Source organism: Vollenhovia emeryi, unplaced genomic scaffold, assembly GCF_000949405.1.
Source record: "Vollenhovia emeryi isolate VEMERY1.0 unplaced genomic scaffold, V.emery_V1.0 DF939121.1, whole genome shotgun sequence".
Lineage (NCBI taxonomy): Eukaryota > Metazoa > Arthropoda > Insecta > Hymenoptera > Formicidae > Vollenhovia > Vollenhovia emeryi.
The window spans coordinates 3,428,882-3,446,073 of NW_011967245.1; the positions used below are offsets into that span (position 1 = coordinate 3,428,882).

The window sequence follows — 17,192 nt, forward strand, 5'->3', positions numbered from 1 at the left end:
GTTCGATTCGCTTATACAGGGTGGCCACTTTTCCAGTACTTGTTTACACTGTGCTACTTTATCTTACAATTTTTAATATTGCCATGAAATTTTTGATATTTGTTTATTTTAGATACATTTACTATCTTTATTCGATTCGCTTATACAGGGTGGCCTCGAACGTTCCGGCCAGACTTAAAAGTTTTATAGGACTAAACAGGACTATTTTTATTGATTTTCCCAAGAAATTTATTAAGATATTTCGGTACTTTTTATTAAAAAATATCCTTCTCGATATTTGCAAAAATGTATAAAATAACCGCGATTCCAGAAGTTTTTATGCGCTAACTTTGTAAGGAAGCATTTTTCGACCCATGTTTATAGGAAATTTTTGGTTCGGAATTAAATTTTCTAAAAAATCTCAAAGTCTAGCCAGAACGTTCGGGGCCAGCCTGTATTAGGGCGAGAGACAAATGTCGCATATTACCCAAAAGAAAGGGACAGCGTATTACCTGATATTTATTATCGGCGCTCAATCTGACGGCCGGCAACGTCTTGCCCTCGACCTCGGCGTACAAACTGATTCCCTTCACACCGTTGTTGCACTTGAGCACGAATTGCATGGTGAAGGCGACGTTCGTGAGGACCGTCGCGTCCTCGGTCACATATGACGAGGCGACGATCTCGGGCTTCTGACAGGTCTCGGCGCAAGCCGCGGAGAACACACTCGCGAACGCGCACAAAAGGATAATCCTGTTCATCTTGTACAAATTTCTTTTCCGTTCTCTCCGACTGCGACAACTGTTAGCGAGGAGCGTCGCCTGGAAAGTGCGTCGGCCAGCCAGTGCCAACGTGCGCCAACAACTCCAACCGGCCAGTAACCGACCTAAACTGACATGCCACGTCGATGGGATTGGCGTAGCTCGCGTTTACCTAAAGTTCCTCTGGAACCCGTTGCCGTCCAGACGGCCTTCGATTGGCGCCTTGATCCGCCATATGTTTCAGACTGTAGTTGCGAGGGAAACTTGAATTGTCGTCGATAATAGTTGCTTTCCTTTTACATGAAAACTCAGATAAATCTCACTTGTGCCGTCATAACTCAGTTGAATGCATACACCGCTTCTCGGCTCTCTGAGCTAAGATGGAATTAGTCGCTTCTCGGCTCTCTGAGCTAACAATAAGATGGAATAGGTCACATCTCGGCTCTTTGAGCTAAGATCGAAGTAATCACTTCTCGGCTCTCTGAGCTAAGATGGAATTAGTCGCTTCTCGGCTTTCTGAGCTAAGATGGAATAGGTCACATCTCGGCTCTCTGAGCTAAGATCGAAGTAATCGCTTCTCGGCTCTCTGAGCTAAGACGGAATTAGTCGCTTCTCGGCTCTCTGAGCTAAAAGATGGAATTAGTCGCTTCTCGGCTCTCTGAGCTAAGATGGAATTAGGTGCTTCTCGGCTCTCTGAGCTAAGATGGAATATGTCGCTTCTCGGCTCTCTGATTAAATGTCGATCATTTTATGACGTAAAATTTTAATGTCACATTGACGTTTTTGTGATTAACTTGTTCTACTTGGGATAGAGGCAGAAAGATAAAGAAATATAAGGAAAGTAGAAACAGGCATAGATTATGCAGATGTGAAATCACAAACAGATAATCCACGCGTGAAAATGATATTAAAGAGTTTCAGATTATACGCGTCAGTGACTTAATTATTTGGAAAGAAATTTCCCACACTTTTATATCGACGAAGATTACAAGTTCACTGTATACAATTTAATATTGTTTTACAAACGATGAGATTTATGTCTTGTGATTATTTTTTTAACCTTTTCACGATCATTAAATTTAGATGTTCAGAAAATGCCGATGACATTTATGCGCACGAATTAAATGAATTGAAAAGTGAGTCTAAACGAGTCTTCTCTCAGCTGCGAGAGAGATGATGTAACTCACGTGGGTTTACCATAACCTCAAGTTGGGGAAACACGCTTGCCGCTGCGCGAGAGTATTCGGTGCAATTGATATTTATTTATCTGGATTTACTACGTCGGTTTTTCTACTCGCGCGACGATGACGATCAAGAATGAGAGGGCGAACGAGGGAGAGAAGAAGGAGAGCGGCGTCGGCGAAGGAGCAGCCGCGAATAACGGCGATCTGTGGGGCTCGGACATGTATCCGGAGAGGAGAGGAGAGAAATTTAAGCCTAGCTGGTTTAAGAGGTTCATTGGTGCCGAGGGACGAGAAGCGATAGACAAGAACAGATGCGAGGATAACGTTTATAAATGTGTAAACCGTAGTAAGACCTGACTTTTACATTTGTGTACAAAGCCTGATCTACGATGTGCTCTTTGCGTCTAGAGACAATTCTATATAAGCAAATCGAAACGCTTGATTTATCGACCAGTGCACAATTGTGCGATGTATAATTCGTCAACTTGCACCAATTTTTTACACATCTATTGGCTACAAAACAGAACGTTTCTAGATCACAAAGAACACGTTGGTTACATTAGTAAGATCAGGCTTAAACGGAGTGAAAAGTGAAGCCGTGCAAACTTATATTGTCGATACCTTAGAGCGTAGCGTTGTTTTAATTTATACTCCAATCGTTTTAAGTGCAATAATCCATCGTGTTATGTTCTTTCTGATTTTATCCAATTGCATCTAACACTATTTCATTTATATGTCGCTTTTAGGTCCCATAGTAAAACTCATGCTGGGAGCACTGAAGGGTTCCGGATGGTTTGTAATTTGTTCTTTTATATTGTACATACTGTGTGTATAAATTTATAATTTTATTCCACTGGTACTTAGTAGATTAGATTATTATTGATATTCCAGCGAAATAGACATCCGACGACATATTTCTTGCGAGGTGTGCAATCCGATAGCAACTGGTGGATACGATTCAGAATTTAATCAGGTGAATTTTCTCAAATCACTTGATTAAAATTTATTTACGCCGCTAAATGTGTTAATAAAATATATCTTTCATCCTATTTCTGTCAGTATAAAACAATCAGTAAAAAAAACCTATTACTTATATGTGTGTCTTAAGAGACTAATAACTTATTTGTTTCACAGATAGTTGTCTGTCAAAATTCGGCCACTAGTGAGAACATGGTTCGAGGAGTTCTTCTACATGAAATGATTCACATGTTTGATTATTGCCGTAATGAATTAGACGTGAAAAATATCGAGCATCTAGCCTGTACAGAAATTAGAGCGGCAAATCTTGCACACTGTAGTTTTATGAGCTCGCTATTTCAAGGCGACTCGTCTTTCTTTAACATAAAAGAGACGCATCAGGTAAATTATTATTCGAAGAGATCGATTATCGCCGATGTACTCATTCTCGTATGAGAGCTCTTTCTAATTTACTGCAGTATCCATGTGTTAATGTATAATGTTATTAATTCAGGCTTGCGTAAAGCACAAAGCTAGATTGTCAGTGATGGCTGTGCATAAAGTATCGGCAGAAGTGGCAAACGCGGCTATTGAAAAGGTGTTCACAAAATGTTACAATGATTTGGAACCAGTTGGTAGAAGACTTCGTAGAAATTCATTTGATATGCCAAGAGCGTATGCAGAAGGACATTTATATGGATATGATATGTAAATACTTAAGAAATTGTGTGAGAAAGATTAGGTAATTGTCTAAATATATGTTTGATTATATTTACTAGCGTTTATTAATACTGTACATAATGAGTTTTATTTTCTATTCATACTTAGCCGCATTTTCCGTGGGAAAAGGATGGAAAAAGATTTGCTTTAACGATATAGAAATAAGAACTTAAAAATCTGTATATATTTCATTAATTTGCAGATACAGTTCCAGTAGTCAAGTAAGAGATTATGAACAGAAATTTTAGTACGATGTACAGACTTTATTAAGTTGTGTGGAACATTTGACAGTAATTGAATATTTTTTATTTAAGAAGTTTAGAAAATTTTATTTAATATAGAAAATTAGTACAGATTATTAATTAAAATTTTTATTCATATTACACATATCAGTTGAAACTAGGGTTGATATAGCAGAAGTATTTCTATTTATATAAATCTGGCAGTGTTTCAGAAAGGGAGGATATTAATATCGTTTATAAATTTTATTGTAAGTGAATTTTTCTTAAGTATATGATTGTTTATAGTTATGTCATTACATAGTTTAATCGTGAATTAATTTTACATTATATTGGTAATTATCTATACACTAATATTGTTTAGAACCTTAAATTATAACTTCAAATATTGAAGACAAAACAAGAGATTTTAGTGCACAAAGCAGGACAGAATAGCATAAACGTAGAGTATTATATGTCTATTCTATATCTATTTTCTTTCCTTCTGTATAATTTTTATCACAAAGCAGTGCTAAACAATACGATTTTATTGCACGTTAAAATATGTAGGAAATTTATATATCAATGTGGTCCAACTTTTCTCACGATTGCAACAATTGCACGATTTGCTGTTGAAATTAGTTCGCGATCAAAATGTAATAATAATATAATAATTATGTATCACAGATGAAAAATAAGTACGTTTCTTAATTTATTTCATAATATAATTTATAATTTTGTGTTATTTGTTAAATTCTTTCTTTAAGTGCTGTAAACAGAAGGCAGAAAATTGAATCACACTGATATATAGATTGTCTAAAATTCGAAAATTGCTTGAATATAATACATAGCACTATTCCTTACGAAATGTTATGTTAAAAATAGATTTTAATTTGTTTATTGAAATTAGCAATACATGCTATCAGTAATTTTTCTCGGATGTGAGCTGTGAAAAGTTTCTCAATTTCTCGATTAAAGATTGTAATTAAACAATTACAATCACTGTTCTACTTCGAAGAGAAGTAGAATTTAAATAAAGTACTGATTTAGATAACGTTAAAGTATCGGACGACATATCGAAGTCTATATCGAAACATCGAAACATTGAAAAGTTGTGAAAAATCGTATGTTCGCCTTTTTTGGGGGGGAAGATTAATTTAAGGTTTCGCGAGGAACGACGTTATGTGTGAACTTTTCGTGAATTCTAAAACGCTGAATACGTTTTGGATTTATTGTCGGTATCGTAGTAAGAAATATATAGCGAACATTTGTCCTCTACGTAAGCCATCATATTTTCACGATACATCCCTGCTAATCTCCAATATCTTTAAAAATATTGTTACATACGGTATATGCGACGATTCGTTGTGCTCTGTAGTCTTTTCGATTTAACAGAAATTGAACAACCCTAGAACCCGACGCTAAAGCTAGTAGCCTCGATTGAAGTTTCCACCCGGTCTGTCGTAGCGAATATTCCCGTCGTAAGAGACCTGTGCGCTGAAACCGTGTTGCCAATCCGCGGTGTATCGTACAACTTGCGTCCTACCATCCGGAAGTTGTATCTTGTATTCACCGCGGACGATTTCGCCGTCGCTAATGGCATTGTGGGAATAATCGTTGCCGAAGGCGTCGTCCTTCACGGCGTAGTTGAAGTCGAAGGGCATACCAGGCTCGTGATGATGATGATCATGCTATAGTGCCAATTAAAAAATGAACATATACATATATGTATATACAGAATTTTACGGATACAAATCGGTAGTTATCATCTCGTTATATATCATCTCGTTCAGATAAGAATAGACAGCGTGAAACGATTATTAATTTGAAGAAAAAGTCATGCTTACTTGTCATAATTGAGAGATTATATCAGCTCAATATCTAAATGCGAATATTTAGTGCTCGGAATTTTTATTCGAACAGTTTGCATTTTAAGATTGAATTATTCCAAGGGTGCATCCAGAAGCACAACCGATCACGGAGCGCTCAGTGAGCACTTGTATCCGATTGGCATATTCGTTTAGATTTAAAAATATACATCATTCGGATACAAGAGCTCACTGAGCGCCCAGTGAGCGGTCGTGCTTCTGGGTGCACCCAAACTATTCAAGCCCGAAGATATATTTGAATAGTTCGATCTGTTCGCACAATCTGTTAGATTTGACTTCGAGGCTAAAATGAAACAAGCAGCAGCCATTTTTTCCCTACTTTTAATGAATACTGTTTTCACTTGAATTTTCTTTAATACCCAAACCATTCAAAATTTATTAAATATGTCAACTACTTTTGAGTCTCAACTTGAATCGATTGAGCAGCTCGACCAATTGAACAAACTGATAGTTCTGTTTGAATTGTCCGAACTTGAATTCAAGCGTTTCCACTTGGAATTATTTGTAGGATATCCTCCACTTTTAAGAAATACAATCTGCCGAGTCTCAAAATAACCAATTCTATTTTAAATGAAAGACGAAGTCGTTTTTTACTCTTCTTTTAAGTTTCCGAGTTCTCTTATTAAGCAAAGGGCCACGCCGCACTGTCCACTCCTTTCTGTGTCCCTTTTAAATTCATTTCGTTTTGGCGTATACTTACACCGATAACGTTTCCGTCACCATCGCTTGGTTGGCCGGTATAGTCCGGGAAGGGACGTGTTGGTGTCGGACGCGACGGTGTCGGGAAGGTTCCTGGGGTTCCTGGATAAGTGGGCGTCGGTCTAGGTCCAGGGAAGGATGGCGTTGGCCTGGGTCCGGGATAGGACGGCGTCGGCCTGGGTCCGGGGAACGACGGCGTTGGTCTGGGTCCGGGGAAGCTCGGGGTCGGACGCGAAGGAAACGTCGGCGTGGGCTTCGGGAATGGTACCGTTGGTTTGCTGTATGTGTAACCGCCTTTCGTCGGCTCTGGCGGCAGATAAGTGTTGCGTCGCGTGCCCGGTGGTAGATCACCAATAACGCTGGCTACCGTCACGCAGAGCACCACCAGCTGCACAAGAGAAATCGAGTAGTTGAGACAAAACACCTTCTCGGAGCGCATTTGACCGCGGAATGAAATTAAATTAGATAAAGATTGATCTCTCGCCTTTAGAAAAATTAAAGCGAGGTTTAATACGCGGGTCAACATTTAGGCCAGGCAGAATCTGAGCAAGATCGAAATTAATATTGTTATTTCTTTCGAATATTGTTAATACGTTCGCTTGTATTGACCTACAATTCTCGGTTAAATTATAGAGTATTGAAACACGCGTGGGTGTCAATAGAATAAAGAACCTTCAGTAAAATGTACGATTGAGTTCAGGAAAAAGCTGCATCTCGCAAAGTTTTTATAATGTGCATATTACTACATCGACGAGAAGTTCTTCGTAATGAGAGAAGAACGTTGGCGGCTGCTTTAATGAAATATTACTGCATCGTCTTAGTGTGAGATCTTGGATCTTAAATAAGTGGATAACATGTTGTTCAATTATGACTGTTGAAGTGCCAGGGATAGAAACTTCTCTTACGCCGCTACGCGCTATGATACGTAGTTTTTTCTTAGTTTGAAGGACTTTAGGATAATTTACCGTACTACGTGAGGGAAAGTTGCGTGAGTTTTTCACGTCACACGTTCAAGCATTTTACAAAATTAATACAATCGATCGGAATTTCTTGCGAGATTGAATTTTATGATTTTCAACAAATACTTTTGCCAGATGAAAGATTTTTATCAAATTTTGACGAAAATTAAGATACCTACATTAAAGTGAATCTGCTTTTCACAAACGATATAATTATAATACTTATCCATTATAGTTGGTTCAAATTTTGCCTTACAATTTCGATTGAGGAACTGAATTTCTAAATTGTTAATTATGTCACATGAAGTATCAGAATTGCTAGCGAGTTCTTAAAAATGCGTTATTAAAATCTCCTGAAATGAAACTCCATTCGATACATGTTAAATATCAATTCGAAAAGTTGCCAGATTCACATATGTGGATTATAGTCGATAATCGTCTCTACAAATTCTATTTTTCAAATTATTATATTACTATAAATATAAATACTGAATAATTTTATTAAAAATGTGTGAATTTTAGATAGAAAATTCTTGTCACCTCTTACGTCCGGTTTCAGAAATTAGGAATTTAAATCTTGCAGAGAATAAATTCCCTCTCTCTCTCTCTCTCCTATTCTTGTTAAAAATTTATTTATTGTTTTTTTGTTACGTTTTATATTACATGGAAAATGTTACCAAACCTTAATAAAAACGCACTCATCTTTAAATAATAGATCTCTCCGGAATAACGAAACTGAAATAAATATAATATTATGCCTTGATGTGTAATAAAGCGTTACAAACGCGGCCATTACTCAACTCACGACGTTGAAGACACTGCAAGTTTACCGTGGCAATGCATCATTTCGCATTTTGCGTTATGAATGCGCAACGAAGATGTGTTTTTATAACCGGAACATATGTCAACAGTCGACATTTCGAGAAATCGTCCAGGTCTATATAATGCGAACGTAATAAGTTGTCACGATGTCGTAAACCGATGTAGACAGTTTAGTGCCTTAAGCACAGATGTGCATTAACATTCGACACGTAGGCTCCGTATTTACTTTTGCAATTCTAATTTTCATATATATTAGCATAGTTTCGGCCACGTTCTTTCATCTAATTTCATCGCGACATACTTTAGCTTATCGTGTCTTGATACGCAAAATAAAATATACACTTTCATATTTTATCGTAGACGAACTGTTTCTTTTTCTTTAAATATATTACTACGTATAGGCAAAATATTATTTACATAAAGTTACATCTTTTCTAGCCAATTCTTTTTTATTGCAAAGAAAGAACATTCAAGCTTATTCTTTTGCGTGTAATTAGCGCGGAAATGGGTCGAAATGACTAAGGTTTATGCGACGGGCTAATGTGACCGGATATATGAGTTTCCGTCGAGCCTTGATTCCACCGTACCACGTGTCCACTACAGTAGGATCTTTTGTTTGAATTATACCGATATCCACACTCGATAGGCGCTCTTCGACTTTCAGATCCGGTGTTGAATATCGCCGCGATCGTTCTCGCGTGTAAACTGACATTTGTCGCGTAGCTTATCAGCTACAGGTGCGAGCCGCAAGGCGAATCATGTTATGAGGTGTGTAATTTTAATAAATCAAGCGTCTCCTCTGTTAGTACCGAGCTTGATATTTAGTACGTCAAGATGCCAGGGGGATTTTTTTTTTCTTTCGTAGCGCAACGTATCCCGCGAGTTGTGACTTTTGACGAGATTGATGGAAATAATTATAGTCTGTCGAAACGCACGGGGTCGGGTAAAATAATTCTAATCTATCGTACATTTATGATTTCCAATGCCCGTTATCATTGATATTATTGCATTACTTGCTACGATAAGTTTTACAAATTGCATTTGCATTCTTATTCGCATAGGAATGCAAATATAATTTTTTTGCGGTAATTGCATAAAACTATTATGAATGTAAAGATCATAGATAATATTTGATATTTTCTTATTTTCCGATATTCCGATGTCTCGCATTTATTTACTTGTGTTACATTAATTAACATAATATTCAGCTTTTATGACTTGTCATAATCCAAAAAGAGTTAAGGGAAATGTTTTATAAATTCGAAATAAATTGTTTTAAAATTCTGACTTGATGTCGGATACGATTAGCGTTGTAAACTTCATAAATGTATTGTAACACACTTGAATGTTACATTAAGTGCTTAATCATACAGAAAACATCAAGCGTCGATATACAGTTTAAAAGATTTGTTATAAGAGAATTTGCAATTAATTATGTAGTGATTAGAGTAACTTAATTTACATGAATCAGCAGATGAATTATCAAGTATAAACGATGAAAATAATAAATGACGCGGAAAAATTAATAATGAATTTTAAAGAAATTCTCAATTGATTTGCACCTGGTAAAAAATCACTTGATTCTCAAAACGTTTATATAAATAATAAATTAATAGTAAATTAATAAATATAAAATTTATTGAAAGGCACAATGTATCTATTTAAAATACACTCGTGCGAAATAATAATAGAATAAGTTCAACGTTAAATATACTTGGCGAGAGACACTACCGTGTCTCGTGATAATAATCACTTTTTTAATTAATCTCAGTGATCATTTCTCGTACAATTCGTATATGGATATATATGTTTGTTATCCGTATACGTTGCAACTGAACATTAAATAAAACGGACACGAGTTTTTACGTAAAGTTTTCCTTGAAAATGGCAGAGGTAATGAAAAACGTAGGAACGCGCTCGCGTGAAGGATCATTCACTTGCGCGCAGCGTTAAGGATTAATATACTATGAGAGAGCCAGAGGATGGTTAGCGAACGTTATTCGTGCGCAACGACGAGAGCGCAATTTCGCGTACGATAAGCGCACCGCGGGACTTCTATCGCGAATCTTTTTTCCGGCGGTAATAACAGACCCACGCGACGATACGCGCGATTCGTCGCCGGCCATTAGCTCCGGCCGGCGACGCGAGGGAAAATCGACGTGAAAAAGGAGCAGATCGAATCAGTAATGCCGGCGATGTTACGTCAACGTTGTTCGGAGATGCGGCCGGCGATCTGTGCTCTATTGCGACAGTAGAGACCTTTGTATTATGCTCTTAACCCTGTACTTCGATTGCAACGTGCCGCCGGAGAAGAGGTGTGCATTAAATATAAAATATAAACACACGGGAGCGAAAGAGAGGAAGAGAGGGAGGAGAAAGGGAGAGAGAGAGAGATGAGAAAGAGAGAGAAAGAGAGAGAGAGGGGTGAGAGCATCTAAAGACTTGTCCCGCGGCGGTGCAACGCTTCGCAGGAGGTGTCGCAACTTCGTTCCAGTAGTCAATCGAAATGTGGAGAAGCGTGAGAAGTCACTCCGACGGGGCTGACAAATGCGGTTGCATGCGCGCCCAGTTAGTTCATTAATATCTCATTATAATGTCGATGCGCGCGTCGTGTGGGCGCGCGTCTGACGTGCATATCGCGCGATGATATCACCGACTATTGTTGTAATCGCTTGCCTTCATATTTTAATAAAAGAATGAGATAATGAGACACGCTAATGACAATGGCACAGCCGGATCAAACTCGCGGATAACTTGAATCCTTTCGGGGCTGAGCTTATCGAGAGGAGAGTCTAGACTTTTTCGCAAGTCGTTTCTACGTGTGGCGGCGGACAGCTGAGATACTTGCTTAATGGAAGTTAAAATGAAAATGTTCTCCGTCTTTCTACCGTTCATATGAAATTTGTCAGTCGAGGGAGATAATTTTGTATCTCGCGTGACCGTGGCTCTCCTTGTAAGGTGATCGACAGCTGGTCAGAGCTACCTGCGCAAACGGCGCGGTATTTAACGGTAGATACGCGGCGATTATCGATTTGCCGCGGATAAGAGATCGCTCGATTAATCAAGCGCGATGCGAATTAACCGGGCGACAGCCGTAAGTGATTTATAACAAAGCCGCTCTATCAACGCGCTAACACCTCTTTGGGTGGGGAAGGATTGAGTCGTACGTGGCTTTATAAACGACGTAAAGGTCGCGCGGAGTGCAGAGGGAGAATATAATCTTGGTTAATATCAACGCACGTACCGCAAGACAAGTTTCCACGCACCTTCCCTCTCGCGGGCGTCTCGACTCGTGTGGGGATTTTTCTCGACGGACGACACGAGTTAATCAGCGACGCTGATCGGTATTCATAATTGACAATTAAAGATCTGAATGCCCCGTGTCGCGCCGTGTCGAAAAACCTCACTCGAGCGTAAGGTCGCTTGTCTTTTCTTTAAACAATCAAGAAATACACCGTCATTTTTATGACAATAAATTACAAGTGACTTTTATCGCTGCAAATTACCATAAATTATTTATAATTATAATGAATTGCAGCGAACGAGGCGTGAGACAGTTATGAACAATAAAGTTTGCGAAGCAAAGATTATGTAAGGGCCTATCTAATAATTCGTCCCTCGACGATCAATTTCACATTTTTTTCTCTCTCCACGTGATCGTAAAAACTCTAACTATGATGGTTTTGAAGTTAATGGCGCTTCTTAATTGTAAATGTGCTGATGGACTACGTGGGTGGTAACGCGCGTCTTGCCGCTAATTGCATCACACTCGTGTGGTTGCAATTACGTCTTTTATGGCAGGAGGATCAAGTTTTAATTTTTACAATTCTGTGTCGTGATGTGTACAGCGAATTAATAACTACACAAGCGAAGTCGATCTCGCACGTACCTGCAAGTAATACATCTTTCGGCCGCACTAGGTGATACAGGTCGACGTGCTGGAACCACGCTAACTCGCGTACTCGCTAGCGGAAACAACAACGAGACAACCCTTTAGTAGAGCAATCAACGCGCACTGAAAAAGTTTCAAATTAACACTGCATGAGAGAGATATTTCATGATCATGAGCGAATATGTAAATGTACGAGCGCGGGGGGGGGGGGGGAAACACGTATATCGAATGCGTCGGATGATGACATTTTTATAAATACATTATGATATCTAATTTTTTTTACGACGCGTTTTTGTTAAATGTATTTTCATATACGATTAGAAAAAAGAAATTTATAAGCGCACGACTTTTTCTCATGTCTGCGTCTTCAACGCGCTCCTATAGTATTGCGACTTTTTCGATAGACTTTAAACGATCTATAACTCATATCAGATTTTGGGAAAACTACTTACAATTATATTTTTTTAATATGTATATGTGTGTGTATTTTGAATAGATATTTTATGTATGTTTTCTGAATCTTCAAAATGTTTTTATAATTTTACACATAAAACTATAGATAGAATTCTTTTCTAAGTTGTGATGTGAATTACAAATTATCCAAAGTAGATTTAATATAACAATCAAAAGTTGAGTATATCCAAACAATATACATAAAATATATTTTATTCTATATAGACTTTTTTACTTTGTTCTTTTCCAGTAATATTCTTTGAACCGTATTTTAGGGCAAAATTTTATTTGTCATTTGAACAACAGCGCGATCTATTCTGAATATATTTATATAAATATCTTATCTTTTTGATAAACAAAAACTTTGTTTAAAAATAATTTAGGAAGATATTGCCTTTGGATAATATTTCCAGTTAAAGGTATTATTTGCATCAATTTCTTTAAAAGTATCAAATTAGTGTCACATTTTTAATTTTTTGCGCCAATAACGTGTGGCAATAACGCACACGAAAGTCATCCGACGAAGTTTGACGCCGATTCGTAAGAATCGTATTTCCCATTTTCTAAAGCACCAGCAAGCAATTTAATTATCCATTTAAAGGGACTATGTCGTGCGTAACTGCCCGACTGATCGTGCACTGCTTTGAAAAAAATCCCCGATAAACCGACGATGTCGATTCTAATGATCGGTGACGATACACCACTGAGACGCGAGATTGACATCGGGATCTTGCCCGGCGTACGTGTCGATTCGTAGGCTTTACGCGATCGACAACTTCCCGATGGGGGTTTCACAAAACGAGGTGATACGATCGGCAGGATTATGTAGCACACGTGCGTATGCGTATACGAACAGGATGTGCAATGTATTATGCTGCGCTGTTATGTCGTCGATGCACTCTCCGGCGCACGACTGTGAATAAAGTCAGTACGTAACTACTCGGCATGCTGGCACGATGGGTTTATATAGCATGGGGGACTCTAATAAGATGATTCTTGAACGGTGTGCTGGGACCCAGGTAGGCGGCAAGGAGAGGGGCCCCTCCGCCCGTCATACGGAGGGGCGGCTTCCTTGCCGTGCCTTACCTTGCCTTGCCTTGCCTTGTCTCACCCTTGCCTCATCACACTACGCCTTTACCTTGCCTTAGAGTATCGCACGGAGATCGGGAGGGCAAAACGCGCGCGACGTTCCCTCCGAGATCCTGGTTTCTCGTGTTATGTTAAGAACGAGAGTACGTGCCTGAGAAAGAGCGTTTCCTTGTACACGAGAAATTCACGTCGGCACATTCAATGATGTTGATCTATGGAGCGTTGAGGGAGAGAGGGGGACGCGAATTGTATACATTTTTGGAAAAAGTTGCAAACAGTGTCTGGTATTAACTATTAAAACTGCGGCCGTTAAGTTTATATTAAGTAATTGTACTCGAACACACTTTTTAACAGTCATATCTAAATGTTAAATTGAAGAACATAAAATATCCTCGGCGTGATAAAGTACGACTTAATGTTATGAAACATAATTTATATTTAATAATATAAACAATAATGTGGCAATATAATATTATCAGCACACTTTCTGTCAAGTAAAAATGATATAAATATCTACAGATAAGTGGCACGAAGTAATATCTTGATAGATAACGGAATAATAATTAGATTGCTATAATTAGATAGTAATGATTAAATAAACTAGACAAAAATAAAGATTCAACGAGCTTGGAATAAATCGCATACGATAATGCGTATGGTACCATTCGCCATATCGACCTATTTATGCAACACGGTGTGAATTATATTACGATAAACCTACATAATAAATGAGCACTTCGCGAACAAGAGACGTAATACGTAACTATGTATGAGCGGGATCGAGGATTTCTGCGCGTCATCCGCGCATAATACGGCAGGCTAATAAGAAATTATGTTATATTCTAAATCCTCTTACTCAAGTATCTCGCGTTTAGTACGCATAAAATATTTGTTTACTACTTTTAGCCGCTAGTTTATTATTCCATTAAATAGATTAAGGCTCGCCATCTCGATTTATCAGAATATAAGTTTCCATCGTCGCGATTAAGTGTGATAATTTCACACAACTGATAGATTATCGCACAATGCAATTTCTTTTGACACACACTTTCTATTGCTTACGTGCTTTTAGTACAATATTATACTAGTAACGTAGCAATTTTATTTTATTCAGATTATTTTATTTTGAAGAGTCCAGTTTGGCTCGCAGCTCTGAAATGTAGACAAAATATATGATAGAGTATCTAATCAGACAATTAAATTGTTAAGTAAAAAGAATTATACAACAGTGTTTTAGAGAATCGATAGATATTTAAAAATATTTTTTTCAGCAACCATTATATAAAAATTAACGTATGTAAAATATATTGAGTGTCTGGATCGATTTATATGATTTTCTGTCGTTAGTAAGTTTAAAACTTTCAATTCTTGACAGAAACGCTAAATAAATATTTCAGTTAAATAGACATCGAAATAATTTGAAAACTTAATTTCGATACCAGATGAGATGATAACTTACGTCTATCTCACAGCTGTCGTGCTTTTCTTTCCGCGAAAGAGGTCGAATAGAAGATTTGGAGTAAAGATTATTTTCTCCATTGTCGAAATATGCATTGTTCATTTCAATTTCGTGAGTCGAATTTTGTAAGATTCATTTGTATTCCTGTCAGCCGTCGATTATTTAGCATTTGAAGTTGCTAAATCAAGATGCAAAGAATCACGTCGTAGCTATTCTACAGTAGTGAATGGCGATCTTCGTCCAGTTACCCGCGAAAGACGAGATCTCTACTGCTCGATGCACGCGGCGTTCGCTCTAAGGAGTTTCCAATACGGTCATCCGCGTAATCGATGGCGTAATACGAGGTTTCGAATTCACCGAGCACAGATGCTCCTTCGTGCTTCTCCCGCGACGTTTAACCCTTTCATAACTCTTCCGCGAACGAAGAGAAATTCTCGTATCATACTCAATCGCTTCCTCATATTCTCATGAATTTTTATATCATTGGCCTAAAACAATAACCTAGTTATATTATAACGTGGAAAAAAATTAATTTATCTCTCAACGTTAATTGCAGAATGTATCAAGTCCTGCATTACAATAATCGATTGTATCAGTGCTGTATCAGTCTTTCTGTAATTTTTACATTATTTATTTATTTTTACACCACATACATATTAATTATATTTACGCAGTTGAAATATATTTATGAATAAACAGTTCGTTCCTTTGACTGTAAAATGTCGTTAATTATCGAAATATTTGATCAAAATTTTTGATAGTTATATTATTTCACTCATTTGCGTCACAAAAAGTTACACTTTGCTTTCTCTTGTTTATTGCACCGTAATTTGTTTATCATAAAATGCAAAATTATTTCCAAGAAAACTATCATTGTAACAAATAGTTGTTTAAATGTCACTTGGGATTTGTTTTGTCATATTGTGTTATAATGAAAATATATGTATAACATAATAAAATATAATCTTAAGAGAAGATTAAATCGATAATAATGTATACAAAAATTGTATACACTATATTTAGCATTATGTAGTTTTAAAATACGTGATAGGTTCTTGTCCATGATTGTCCACGTATAGACAATTGTTGCGCCTGAAATGGTTCTATGGAATGTGCGATTTGTGGCGGGAAAGTAAGTCTATTAGCGCCAGGATGATATCAAACGGATCATAAGGAAGACATTCTCTTCCTCGGTTCTTTTTTCTTTAATCGGCGAGGCTGGCGATAGCTCGCCGATAAAAAATGAGAAATGCACATGTGAATAATGAGAAATATTGCGATTCGATCTGCAGCTGCTTCGCGCGCGGATAAATCATGACTCGCTAGCGCGCTTATTATTTATTTCTTCATTTCCGTTTCTTGTCAATCTTGCACGGTGCGAAATACTTTTATTCCATGATCACATAATTACTGCTTCAGCAAAGACTCTTTGATTCTTATTGTTGGCTAAACTATTTCTGTTCAGCTTTTAGTCTTTTTGCAAATGTAACATGTTCCACATTGGATTATTTTCTACATTGGATTGGTTAAAAGCAATATTAATTATATATTGTTATTTGAAGGCGTTTTCTTTGCATTTTATTAGTAAACAGGTATCGCCTAAAGATTTTATATTTTGAAAAATATTCTTGCAAATTTTATATATATTTTATTTGACAACTGATCAGTAGCTCTAATAAGCATGTTGGGTAAATAATGACGTTAATTAGTGAGTGCAGCAAAATCATGGTTCTTAGGATTGTTTTGCTAAGTTATCGATGATTGCTCGCGAGCGTAATTTTCCATTTTGCAATTTCTCATCCGTCTGTAATTGAAACGTTCTGATCATTACAACCGAAATGAAAGATAAGTGAGATACCAACTTTCCATTTGCATTGCATATGTTTTGAGAAACCGATAATTTCATTATTTCCATCGATGCGAATGCAAATAATTACATTCCCGAAAACCTGTTTTCCCAAGCCTCGAATTATATTTCGTCCCAACGGAATGCAAAATATCAGTTTCCTTTTTCTCATACAGTTCTCCTTCTTGCTTCCCCACTTACCAATATTTCCAGCGGACGTTATCCATTAATGAATATTGTCATATAAAATTTATTACTTTCACAC

The 17,192-nt window shown here is 37.3% G+C and overlaps 3 protein-coding genes and 1 long non-coding RNA gene across 6 annotated transcripts in view; 2 read left to right on the forward strand and 2 right to left on the reverse strand.

Annotated features, from left to right (window-relative positions):
- Positions 1–896, reverse strand: part of LOC105570284 (translocon-associated protein subunit delta) — a 1,896-nt gene extending 1,000 nt beyond the window's left edge. Inside the window, exon 1 of the mRNA XM_012027377.1 lies at positions 492–896. Within this exon, the coding sequence (XP_011882767.1) occupies positions 492–740 (249 nt within the window). The 5' untranslated portion in view covers positions 741–896. The remainder of the gene's footprint in view (positions 1–491) is intronic.
- LOC105570286 overlaps positions 1–14,381 on the forward strand; it is a 17,789-nt gene extending 3,408 nt beyond the window's left edge. The window contains exon 3 of the long non-coding RNA XR_001009576.1: positions 14,371–14,381. This is a non-coding gene — a long non-coding RNA (uncharacterized LOC105570286). The remainder of the gene's footprint in view (positions 1–14,370) is intronic.
- On the forward strand, positions 1,928–3,777 carry LOC105570283 (mitochondrial inner membrane protease ATP23 homolog). 2 transcript variants are annotated; one of them, XM_012027376.1, is made up of 6 exons: positions 1,928–2,270; positions 2,671–2,716; positions 2,816–2,897; positions 3,059–3,283; positions 3,396–3,623; positions 3,710–3,777. In XM_012027376.1, exons 1-5 carry the CDS (start codon positions 2,045–2,047, stop codon positions 3,591–3,593), a joined length of 777 nt encoding a protein of 258 aa, XP_011882766.1. In that variant the 5' UTR covers positions 1,928–2,044; the 3' UTR covers positions 3,594–3,623; positions 3,710–3,777. The 2 variants fall into 2 exon arrangements, with proteins under 2 accessions (XP_011882766.1, XP_011882765.1); XM_012027375.1 differs by lacking the exon at positions 3,710–3,777 and having other exon boundaries at positions 3,396–3,674.
- LOC105570282 (pro-resilin-like) lies at positions 4,072–13,524 on the reverse strand. 2 transcript variants are annotated; one of them, XM_012027373.1, is made up of 4 exons: positions 13,388–13,524; positions 12,078–12,153; positions 6,409–6,795; positions 4,072–5,510 (listed from the first exon to the last, which is right to left on the reverse strand). In XM_012027373.1, exons 2-4 carry the CDS (start codon positions 12,090–12,092, stop codon positions 5,247–5,249), a joined length of 666 nt encoding a protein of 221 aa, XP_011882763.1. In that variant the 5' UTR covers positions 12,093–12,153; positions 13,388–13,524; the 3' UTR covers positions 4,072–5,246. The 2 variants fall into 2 exon arrangements, with proteins under 2 accessions (XP_011882763.1, XP_011882762.1); XM_012027372.1 differs by having other exon boundaries at positions 12,078–12,203.
- Positions 14,382–17,192: the final 2,811 nt, after the last annotated feature.